At 44.6% G+C, this 11,008-nt stretch overlaps 1 protein-coding gene across 2 annotated transcripts in view; it reads left to right on the forward strand.

The window, feature by feature from the left end:
• UNC13B (unc-13 homolog B (C. elegans)) overlaps positions 1-11,008 on the forward strand; it is a 252,964-nt gene that overhangs the window by 230,065 nt on the left and 11,891 nt on the right. For both annotated transcript variants that reach the window (XM_011980107.1, XM_011980108.1), the window contains exons 22-25: positions 1,378-1,467; positions 1,817-1,945; positions 5,470-5,597; positions 6,247-6,332. In XM_011980107.1, the coding sequence (XP_011835497.1) occupies positions 1,378-1,467; positions 1,817-1,945; positions 5,470-5,597; positions 6,247-6,332 (433 nt within the window). The remainder of the gene's footprint in view (positions 1-1,377; positions 1,468-1,816; positions 1,946-5,469; positions 5,598-6,246; positions 6,333-11,008) is intronic.

Raw genomic sequence — 11,008 nt, forward strand, 5'->3', positions numbered from 1 at the left:
TAGATATCAAGCACAGTCCCAGAGAGACTGTAGGCCAATCTTGGCTGTAAAGATTGAGGCCAGGGAAAACTGGTCTGTGTCATCACATCCACGCAAATGGCCAATGCTACTGACACCTGTGGTTCTTTTAACTCCAGGGACCATGTGGTGTATAAATAGCAGCAGGTATGGTTACTTTTTATGGACAGTTGGCTTTCCAACCTCACTGTTAACACTCTACTAAACTCTCTGGTGACATTCTCATTAGGGAGTTTCCTGAGGATAATCTCTTCCAGGAGTACCCTTTTAAAAAATTAGATACCTAATTACATTTCTCTTTTGCATTTTTCCATACTCTCCTCGTTTTCCAGGGGAGGTGTGAGAATCTGGCTAGGGGGAGAGAGAGTAGCTTGGCTTTTGCAAGTAATTTGTATCAGAGAGCATGTCCATTTGTAGTATAAAGGGAGGAAATAGGTGTAGTAGGAGGATGGGTACCTGGGACAGGACAGGATAAGGAAATGGGCAGTTTCTCATTTCCTCCTATGTTAGATCTTAGAATGGCTTCATTACTTGCTTTAAAGTGCTGTGAATTTTCAGAACAGGCAATATACGCACATTAAAAAGTAAGTATAAAAACAACCTTAAAGTTAAAAAGAAGTGAGGTTTTAATTGTCTGCTCGAGTGCCCTCCATTTGCACAAATAATGGACAACTGACTGTATGTCTTATATTTGGCATATAAGTAGCCATTTGAAGGTTTAAAAACTGACCATTAATGTGAAGACAGGCTCAGCATCTCCCTTCAGCTCTTCATAGCAGCTCCCTCCTAAGACTCATGTCAAAGTGAATGAAGTAAGGATGGCTGGAAATTCCTAAGGAACTCACTCCAAAAGCAGTTCTGCTCAGAGATCTGCCATCTGCTGGCTGCAGAACAGTAGAAGAGCTGGGGTCTACTGTACAAAAAGTACAGGTCCTGGACCTCAGTTTGGCCTGTAGTGTGGCTCCACTTATATTCCAGGATATACAGTTAGATTGTAACTTTTGAAGAAGTCACTGTTGGTGTGTAAGAATCTTCATCCAAGAAAAGCATGTGTGTAAGTGTGTGTGCGCCTGTGTGTTCCTTTGTACAAGTTCTTAAACATTGCATGGGAAGGAGGACTGGAGGGAGGGTGTGTTGCTTTCTGGGGTGGAGAGTATTAACCCCTGCTTTTGGCAAGAGCCTGTTTGCATCAATAGAAAAAAGAGAAGGAGACCTGTAACATTGCAGTGTTTTTGGCCAGCTCGACTAGAGAAAAACCCAGTAGGTAGCAATTAGGGAAGCTTTTGATATCATCACTTTTGGCAGGGAAGGTTTTCATAGTCCTCTGTTCCTTTCTTACATTTGCTTGATTTGCAACAGAATAATTTCCCTGCTGGGAGTCCTGAACGGCTTCAGGACTTAAAATCCACAGTGGATTTGCTGACCAGCATTACTTTCTTCAGAATGAAGGTAAGAAATGGACTGGGTTTGGGTGGTTCTGGGCTGGAGACCTGGCTACAGGAACATGAAAAATAAGAATCACTGGGCAGAGTCTGAAGCCACAGGATTCATCACCTCTAAGCTTACATTTCTGTGTACCTGTTCCCTGGGTTACTTCTGAGAGAGCACAAGGACTATAAATCCACGAGGATGGGCTGGAAGTTTTCCCTGTCAGCTATCCTGGCAATTCATCACAGGGAAAGGTCTAGGGACCCAGAGAGGGATGAAAGAATCTAGAGTTGGTTTGGAGTAGTGCTAGGAGAATATCCCACCCAGGTGAGCAGGACCTTGGGCCCATATTTCTTCTTTTAATTGGCAGGTACAAGAACTGCAAAGCCCTCCAAGAGCCAGCCAGGTGGTAAAGGATTGTGTGAAGGCCTGTTTGAACTCCACATATGAATATATCTTCAACAACTGCCACGACTTATACAGCCACCAGTACCAGCTGGTAAGAGGTTCGGGATCAGGTGGGGCCAGCTATCAGTGGCTCTCTAGAGCCTCAGCTTTCCTTCACAATGGTGGTGGAAAGGCGCTCAGGACAAAGTACTTGATGTTCTTAACGGTAAGTGAGTTGTGGAGTATGAACCATGTGGACCTTGAGATATGTGGATGGAAAGAGACCCCTGGGCAATGGCAACAATAATGATGTTGAAGAAAGTAAACCTAAATTCATGGGGTTCAGGGGTTGAGTAGGTGAATTCTCAGTCCATCCCAGAGTCTTTTTTCTCCCTCAAGTTTAACTTTATTCTGACTCTTGCAGACTCTTGTAAGTTCTGGGCTTCCTTCCTCTGGAATCTGAAGTGGTCTCTGAGCTGCTGACTCCTGGAAGGTTTACTTTTCCCTCTGATTACTTCTCTCTGAAATGTGTGGTTCTTCTGGGCCGTATTCATCCACTGGCTATCAAGGCTGACCCTATCCTTCTGTGAGGCTGAACTACTTCACTTGTTTTAGCCTGGCACCCTAAGTCAGTACCTGGTGACTTAGTGCGTTTTCTCAGATCCTTCTAATAGTATCCCCGATCCATGCTCCCAACTTATTTCAAAGCCAGAACTTACTTCTAGCTCCAATTACTCATTACAGTTCCAGTTTTAGGAGTTTCTTGCTGACCATACATTTGCAGAGTGGATTCCCTTCAGTACAACAAATATATATTGAATGTTTGTTCTAGGCCACGTCTGAGGAGAGCACAGTGCTCCTTCAGTAAGTCTGCAGTCTCATAAACATATATATAACTCTAATCAAAGGAGTCTGGTTGAAGGGCCTTGAAAAAGGGATAAAATTAAAGGAATCCCAAGGAGAAAGATTCTTTTCCCATTCTTGATCAGATACCGGAAAAAGCTACATAAAATAAGGAACATTTGAGATAGACCTTAAAAGGCAGTGGGATTTGGACAACCAATGATGGCAGGACAACCTAAATGTCTTGGACACTTACCTTTAGGTAAATCCAATTTGTAAAGCTTCCTAGGAGCACCCTCATAAAGACTAAGATCTTGTTCCTACTGCCTCTTCTCATTCCCAAGTGTACTTTCTGTGCCAGCCATGTATTTAAGCCTTCTTCCTTTTAAGGTTTATAAAGCCTCCTATTGGTTCTGAAGTCCATGGGAGGTTTTCCTGAGGACTTTGTTTTACTTGACACATTCTGTCATCCGTGTATGAAGTCTCTCTGGTCAAGGCAAGACACTGTTCTCAGGTTTGATCTTTCAACTATGCAGAGGTCTGGTTGAATATTTGGTCTCTATTCCCCAGCATGAGAATGAACTAGACTTTGAAAGAGAGTTCATAAACTATTCAGGGATACTCTTTAGCCTTTGTGTTTTGGTATATGCTTTTTACTTTCTTTCAATTTCATTTTTTCCTTATTCCATATTTACACTGGCATAAACTCTTCATGTCTTTTAAAATTTCCGTCTGTTGACCTTCAGTCATTGGTTTATTCATCCATCCATTCACTTAACAGAGCATTAGAGGCAAAGTTGAGTAAGAGGCATTTCAGTCTTTGGGGATCTCATTGTTTAGTGGAGGTCAGAGCAAATTACTACATTTATTTTTTGTTGTTGTTATTTTGTTGTTACTATGTTTTACTGTAGTCGTAGTTTTCTGATACATCTACACCAAAGGTTCAGCGAGCGTGCTCTGGGAGCCCATAACAGGGATGTCAGGAAAACCTCTCAGAAGAGGCAAAGTTCAATCTGAATTTTGAGGAAGGAGTAGGAATTAACTAAAGAAAGGGGCTGGAGGGAAGGGGCATACCACGGAGAGCAAATAGAATGCTTAGAGGCACAGAATTATGTATAAGCATGTTAATTTAAAGAAATATAAGCAGGGCCGGCGCAGTGGCTCACGCCTGTAATTCTAGCACTTTGGGAAGCCGGGGCGGGTGGATCACTTGAGGTCAGGAGTTTGAAAGTAGCCTGGCCAATATGGTGAAACCCCTTCTCTACTAAAAATACAAAAATTAGCCAGGCATGGTGGTGGGCGCTTGGAATCCCAGCTACTTGGGAAGCTGAGACAGGAGAATTGCTTGAACCCAGGAGGCAGAGGTTGCAGTGAGCCGAGATCATGCCGCTGCACTCCAGCCTGGGCGACAGAGTGAGACTCCATCTCAAAAACACAAAATAAAAATAAAAGAAGTATGGCAATTTAGGGTACTTACAGCATCAGGCTGTGGGATTCAGCTATCTGGGATCAAATCTTAGTTCTGCTCTTTACAACTGCATGACTCCGCACAAGTCATATAACCTTGCTGCCCTTCTCTCTCCTCATCTGTAAATGAAGGTGATAATAATTTCTACTCAATGGAGTCGTTGTGAGGATTAGATAGGATAATGTGTATAAAGGTCTTAGCAGAGTGTGTGGCACATAAGCTGGAACAAAAAGAGTTGTATGAGGTTGAGAGAGAGTCATATTCTGGAAGATATAAACTAAGGAATTTAAACTGTATTGAATGCCGTTGAAGGGTTTTAAGCAGAGGAGTAACACGCTGAGATTTTCTTTGTAGAAAGATCACTGATAGCTGCAAGGAGGAGGGATTGGATTGAAGATCAAAGACCAGTTCAGAAATCCTTGAATGATAAGAGCCTGAGCCAGGACAATGACAGAAAAATAAAAGGAAGAGATGTATTTAAGTGATATTAAAGATTCTGTCCTGGTTTCTAGTAACTTCTTGATAATGCAGGCTTATTAAGGACTGTGGAAGCTTTCCAGTGGCATGTGACATCCCACATAAACACAATATGTGTTCCAGGCTTCCTGTGGTGACTCCTACCTCACTTTTCTGGGCTGTGACTATAGAGTGATTTTTTATTCTATATTTCAGGTAAAGCTTTCAGGCTTGCCTCTTCCCAAGTAAGGCCCTTTCTTATCCAGCTAGGCAAATAGCTTCCTAAATGCAGTTCTTCCCCCTAATAACTTCAGGGGGTCAAGGGAAGTCCTACTCCACTGAAAGGCTGAAATGCACCCTAGATCTGTTCAGTAGCTCCTGCAGAAGTTGAAAGAGCTCAGAACTGAGATGTGTATGTGTGTGGTCGTGGCGTGGTGTCAGTAGAGGAACACCACCAGAAGAGGAGGGCTACCTGCCTGTAGGGGCCGCATAGAACTAGACCTATTAGTGAGGCTGGAAGGACTGTTTCCTTTAGCCAGGGAGTTACTCTGCTCGTAGCAACTGAGAGAAGGAAGAAGGAGGATGGGCATCTTTATATCTCTTGGACTGACCAAGTTTATCAGAGCAGTGCCCTGGGGCTGAGGACAGAACTTCTCAGCGACAGGCTCCCTGTGTTCTGGGATCTCACAATAGTCATTCTTACAGAACAGGGATACTCTTGTGGAAGACAGGCTCCAGGAGAGGAAAGGTCCTTGATTCTAGAGGAAGAGGTATAGGGAGGGGAAGAGAAAGAGGATCATTGGAGACACCCTTTACATTCTACTCTGACTCTCTCTCCCTCTCTCTCTCACTGTGTCCTCTGGATCAAGAAGCAGGAGCTACCTCCAGAGGAACAAGGGCCCAGCATTCGGAACCTGGATTTCTGGCCCAAGCTCATCACACTTATCGTGTCAATCATAGAGGAAGATAAGAATTCCTACACACCTGTTCTGAACCAGTGAGTATCACCCTCTTTGGCCCTGTCTGTTGGTGATTGGTCTGTCCATCTGTCTAACAACCTCTTTCTTTCCTGTCTCTGTATGTTTGCAGTGCCACCTCTTCTTCCTGTCCATCCATCTGTCCCTCTGTCCCTTGTATCTGTCTGGGTAACTGTTTCTGGAGACAGGTGTGGAAACATAATGGGGGTCCCTGCCCAGACTGAGCCAGCCTCCCTGGAGTGAGAGGCTTCTGGGACTGTGGCTGCCATAGGAGCCCCAGGGGATCCAGAGACCATGTGTGTATGTGTCTGTCCACTGTGAATGAAGTGGGCCTTCTTATAGCCCACCCCTCCCTTGCCCTTTCTCCTCCATCTTATTTAGCCTGCGCCTGCTTTCCAGCCACTGCCTGGAGAGTCTCTGCCTCCCAATTGCCTGCCTTCTGGGCATCTTCTGCCCCCAGGCCCATCTTGCCTATGGGGATCCCTTCTGCCCCCACGTGTCCTCCCACTGGCCCCTGGGCCCCTTTTCTCCAGATTGGACCTAGCCCTGTACTCTAAGCTTCTCCTTTCTCCAATATGACTTCCAAGAACTAGGCACTTTCGCCTTGAAATGAATCAAATCAAATGACTCTTGCCTTATTCTCTGACTGTGGTTTCTTCTGTCATCCAGGTTTCCTCAGGAGTTGAATGTGGGAAAAGTCAGCGCAGAAGTGATGTGGCATCTGTTTGCCCAAGACATGAAATATGCATTGGAGGGTAAGGATCTGTCCAAATCGGTGGGCTGCCAGGCTCCTAGCCCAAGCTCCTCGTTCACTGTCCCTTTCCTCTTCTGGACAACTACAACAACTTGTAGTTGTTTGGTGAGTGGTATAGTGAGAAACTAAAGGAATTTTAGGCCTGGTGGGAGGTAGGCCCCAGGAGACCTTGGTAGGCAAAGTTGCAGCCAAAGCAAATATGAAAATGGCTGTATGGCTGTAGGTTCCTCCTTCCAGCTTTGGAGCAACTGCCTGTTCAAGATCTTCCCAGCCCAGAGATGAACTTCTCCCATGGTGGGTATTCTGAGGTTATCCACTTCCTGGAGAATGGTCTTGTGAAACTTCAGTTTTAAATAATCAGAACCTTAAATATACAGATAGATATAATTGTTTTCTTATGTTGGGGACTCTCTGGCCTGGCTTTTCTTGAAAGCTGCTCTGGTTTAGTATGACAATGCCAGGAAGATACTTCTTCCCTCACTTCTCCTATAGAGCAGGGCCACAGGCAAATTATTATTCATCTTACTCATTCAGCTTGTTCTTTTATTCATTTCCTACCTTGGTCCACAAAGATATCATTCCATACCTGTATCAGACCTTCCCATCTGTACCCATCTGTACTCACCTATTCAACAGCCTTTCCTGCCTATTTAGGTGTGGTAGTCTGTCTCCTCATTCTGTGAAAGCCCATCTAGGAGGAGGAGCCATCTGGGCAGGGACGAAGCAGAGTCCGGATCTGTTATTTGGGTGGGATGGCAGGGCAGATGGGCCACCCTCAGACTCTTGAATGTGTGAGGTTTAGAATCAGTGAGTCTTGAGATTGAAAGAAATCTTGAAGATCTGTGTTACATTTGAGCCAGCTACAGACTACACGCGTACATTCTGTAATACAAGCCCAGAGCAGGGCTGCCTGCTGTCAGGCCAGGGAGGAGGTCACTGGTCTCTCCCTCCAGATGCCACTTAGTGAGCCTGATGGGGAGTACAGTCTCAGTTCTTGAAGAACTCTGGCTCCAGTGGGTTTGGGGGAAAAGAGAAAATACTTGTGAAAAGTGAATCAACTCCACAAGAGAAGTAGTATAAGGTGGGGCAGAGGTTTTCAAACAGAAGTATCTTAGGAGCTAAGTTGAGGGAAAACCCTAAGGCTAGGCTCCAAGCCTCTTACATGATGTCGGCTCAGCCAGCTCTGCTTTTATCATTCTTACATGGAATTCTAGGTGAGACTTCTTTTGAAAGGAGAGTTCTGCTAATGTTTAAAACACAGAAGTATTGAAAACTTCTACTTTAAGAGAAAGAATTAATGTTGGCCTGATTTCAAACATCAATTTCACTGCCTATGTAGCAGTGTGAACTTGGTCCAAACGACTTAATTTTTATGAGCTCCCATTTTCTCATCCGTAAAATGGGAGTGATGATAACATCTATTTCTTTGATGAAATACTGAGATGTATTTAGCATACTGTCTGGCACTTACTCAGCACTGACTAAATCTTAGTTCTTAAGAACAATAAGAAACCATTGCAGGCTCATGAGCAGAGATGCAATGTGAACCCAGTAGTATTTTAATAAGACCTACCTCAGTGGGAGATGAGGGCAGCTAGAACAGGGAGAGACTAGAATCAGAGAACACAGATAATGACGAGCTGTTGTAATAATTTAGGGATGGAGGGCGCTGGGATTAGAGAAGAGAAGTGGAGAGAGGAGAATGGGCTTTGATAGACATTGGAAGGAAGCCAGAACAGGACTTTGTGATGGTCAGAATATGGAGGGCAAAAGAAGGGGAGGAGTTTGGGGGCCTGGATGATAGGAGAGTGGCATTGACACCGACTATAAAAGGAAAGTTGAAAATGCTGTTCTTCGCCAAATATTTTGTAAGTCAACATTATTAAGGTATAATTTATAGACGATACAGTAAGACCACTTTAAGAATACAATTTAATGAGTTTTGACAAATAAGCCCAACTGTGTAACAACTCTCCCAATTAAAATATGAAACAAAAGTTCCTTCTTGCCACTTTACAGTAAATCCCCACTCCATTCACCAAATGTTTATTGAATATTTTCTCTGTGCCAGGCACTGTGCTGGTTATTGGAACCCAATGAGATGAACGAGGCATAGTACCATCCCTTAAGAAGCTCACAAAGCAGTCTAGAAAACAGTCATATAAATTGGCAGTTACAACACAGAGTTATGGCTGGGCACGGTGGCTCACACCTGTAATCCTGTCTCTTATACACATCTAGATGTGTATAAGAGACAGTTGCTATGTTGCCCAGTGCAGTGGGCTGATCTTGGCTCACTGCAACCTCCGCCTCCTGGATTTAAGCGATTCTCTTGCCTCAGCCACCTGAGTAGCTGGGATTACAAGCGTGCACCACCACACACAGCTAATTTTTGTATTTTTAGTAGAGACAGGGTTTCACCATGTTGGCCAGTCTGGTCTTGAACCCCTAGCTTCAAGTGATCTGCCTCGCTCAGCCTCTCAAAGTGCTGGGATTACAGGTGTGAGCCACTGCACCCAGCTGACTTTTGGACTCTATCTTGAGGTAGTTGGGAGCCACTGACATATGTTAAGCAAGGGATTGATGTGATCAGATTATTATGTAGAAAGGCCACTCGCTCTGTCTATAGTGTGGAGAATGGATTGGGAGGCAGAATGACCAGTCTGGAGGCTATTGTAGTAATCCAGGTTAGAGATGGTGGTAATGAGACATAGGCAGGTAATAGTGTAGCTAGAAGGAATGGATAGATTCCAGAGACATTTGGAGGTGAAATCAGGAGCTGGTGATTTAACTGGGTATGAATAAAGAGGTAGAAGGAAGATTTGAGGATAAAACTCAGCATTGAACAAGAGGATAAGATTAGTTGGTGTACTCTGTTCCACTTCAGCTGGAGATTTTAAGATGGTGAGAGATGGGGGCAAGTTAAATCCAGGCATGATGAAATGTTCCATCCGAAGCTTATATGGGCTAGGTGCAGTGGCTTACACCTGTAATCCCAGCACTTTGCGAGGCTAAGGCGAGTGGATCACCTGAGTTCAGGAGTGCATGACCAGCCTGGCCAACATGGTGAAACCCCAGCTCTACTAAAACTACAAAAATTAGCCAGGTGTGCTGGCACAAGTCTGTAATCCCAGCTACTCAGGAGCCTGAGGCAGGAGAATTGCTTGAACCCAGGAGGCAGAGGCTGCAGTGAGCAGAGAGAGCACCACTGCACTCCACCCTGGGCGACAGAGCGAGACTCCATCTCAAAAAAAATAAGAAGTGTATATAGACACTACCAGAACCGAAGAGAGATTAGGGGGAGATACCAGCAAACTGGGTAGTTGAAATCATGAGGTTGGACGAGCTCTCCAGGAGGAAAGGAGGGAGTTAGGTGGAAGTCAGGGGCAGGAGGTTATGGATTGGCCCTTCTGACAGACTACCCCACCTCAAACAACTTTACTGGAGCATGACTCCATGGGACTTGTTAGAATAGTTTAAAGTGTGACCAGTGTTTCAGAACTTGTCAGTTAGTTTTTACACCAGAGAAGTTAATACAGAAATTAGGGATAGGGGCCAGAGTGCAGATAATGAATTGACAGAGAAAGTGAAAATTATATGTAAAAGCAGTAACTTGAAAGTCCCTAAAAGAAAGAGTTAGGGAGTTACGGAGTGATGGGCAGCCCTGCTTGAAAAGGAAGGAGGAGGGCCCTCCTGATGTTTCTAGGTTCTTAGACTGGTTCAAGAACAGCAGGGGAGGGGGATGGAGGAGAGGGTCTCTCTCGATGTCCTGAGGGTCTCTCTGATGTCCCTGATTTTTTTTACTCTCTTTGTTGCTTATTGGTGTCTCTGCTCTGTCACAAGCAACCACTGTCATTCGTATACGAAAAGTCCTCTTTCTGGGTGGTAAGAACTTTTAGTGTCCTTTTGCCCCTAGTCTTATACCTTTTCCCTCTTCTCCTGCTCACTGCTTCATAGAAGAGACTGCAAATGCAACTTTAGGTTGAGACAGTACTGCCTGCAGTGCCAGGGAATGAAATTCCTGGGACTTGAAGCCCTTCGAGGCTTCATCCCAGGCTTCCATTTCCTCCTTCGGTGTCTGCTGCACTAGTTCACAAGGGCCAGCTGCCGCAGCCTGAATGTTCCACCTTGACTTGGAGGAGCATCGCCCATGGCAACTCAAAGTTGAGCAACAAAGTCCCCAAGGACAGTGGCCTTCTCTTCTCTGCTGCTTAGTCCTCTCCCACATTTGCTTGCCTTTACCATTATGTTGATGTGTCAGCATACAATTGATTTTTATTATTTAAATTAGTGCTTCAACTATAAAGGGGATAGATGAAGAGAACCTATGGGTGTGGCCAGTGCTCCAGACTCTGAGCAAATTGTGAGTTATCTTTGTCCTAGATTTTCCAGAAGGCTCTGGAGATTCAGCAAGATGACTTTTCAAGTTCATAATAAGTGCCCCATTTTCTGCAGCATGATATGTCCTTTCATCTGGCTGTGTTTCCATAGTTTCCAAACTGACTATTCATATTTGCATACTTCCCTAAGAATTCATTTTTGCAGTGTCTCAGCTCTGCCCTAGAGCCCTTCAGTTTGCCTCAAGATTCCATTACACCATGGCTGCCCAACTGCTCTGTCAACTTGGCCCAGTTTGATTTTCCTTGTCTCTGTAGTTGTCATTGACCCATTCATGCC

Source organism: Mandrillus leucophaeus, unplaced genomic scaffold (genome assembly GCF_000951045.1).
Source record: "Mandrillus leucophaeus isolate KB7577 unplaced genomic scaffold, Mleu.le_1.0 Scaffold208, whole genome shotgun sequence".
Lineage (NCBI taxonomy): Eukaryota > Metazoa > Chordata > Mammalia > Primates > Cercopithecidae > Mandrillus > Mandrillus leucophaeus.